Raw genomic sequence first — 984 nt, 5'->3', positions numbered from 1 at the left:
CTTATCATTGGAGTGAACACTAGGTGTGGGAGCAGGTAGATTGATAGCAGGATGAGGGGAGAAATCTACACAGGATTGTTAGTGTTACTGCAACTTTCACTAGTATGGGGTGGTAAGTTTGCAACTTTGAAGCATTTTTTAGAACTGATTCATTTTATTCCTTTCCCAGAAAACAGTCATAGTGTTGGGTTGATAGTGAACTAAGTAAACATAGATAAATAATACAGAGAATTACTCCACCTGACAAATGGAGTAGTTGTGATTTTAAAAATTAGGCCAAATGCAGCACTGTGAACTGTTAACAGAGTATCTGTAGCTTATCAGGTATATACTACAAATCATTTTATTAGCGTGAATTCTCTAGTACGGCACTCCAGATTTCACACTGTGGAAAGTAATAAAAGCTCTTTATGTATTTCTTTACTCAGATTCAGAATTGTTCACTTATTTTCTTTCATAATAATTGGGTTTACTTCTCAGAATAATTTATAAGTTTTGGATAGTTTTATTCTTTTGAGTAATCCAGAATCTTGTTTGAAATAGTAGATATAAAATTTGATAATTCCACAGTGTCAGATAGGTATATAATTCATGTTTTGATATTGCATCTTTGAATTCAGACAATTTTGATAGTTAATACCGAAAAACAAAAACAAAAGACATTTGTACCTTTTCAGCTTTTGCTCCTTATACTAATGGCTGATACATTTTCCAGGCATCATGGTAGAGAAGACAGTGAAGAAGCTGAAGACCTCATCAGGGCGGCCCTGGGAGGACGAGTTCCGCCTTCCCAACTCCACTCATCCAGACCACTATGACCTATATCTCCATCCTGACCTGGACGCCAAGACCTTTTCCGGGCGCGTAACAATCCACGTAACCACTTCGGAGACACGTGACCACTTCCTGGTTCACACTAAGTGGCTCAACATCTCCCAAACCAAGGTGGTGAAGGTAGTGGAAGGAGAGACGACAGAGGTATGG

The 984-nt window shown here is 38.3% G+C and overlaps 1 protein-coding gene across 2 annotated transcripts in view; it reads left to right on the top strand.

The window, feature by feature from the left end:
* The window catches only part of LOC119590784 (glutamyl aminopeptidase-like), a gene marked incomplete in the record, with an annotated part of 24,350 nt that overhangs the window by 6,466 nt on the left and 16,900 nt on the right, over window positions 1-984 (top strand). Inside the window, 2 exon segments of one of the 2 annotated variants that reach the window (XM_037939495.1) lie at window positions 1-112; window positions 716-978. In XM_037939495.1, the coding sequence (XP_037795423.1) occupies window positions 52-112; window positions 716-978 (324 nt within the window). 2 annotated transcript variants of the gene reach the window in all.

This window comes from Penaeus monodon, chromosome 27 (assembly GCF_015228065.2).
Source record: "Penaeus monodon isolate SGIC_2016 chromosome 27, NSTDA_Pmon_1, whole genome shotgun sequence".
Taxonomy (NCBI): Eukaryota; Metazoa; Arthropoda; class Malacostraca; order Decapoda; family Penaeidae; genus Penaeus; species Penaeus monodon.
The sequence above is the reverse complement of the archived record's forward strand: the minus strand, read 5'-3'. Positions and strand labels throughout refer to the sequence as shown.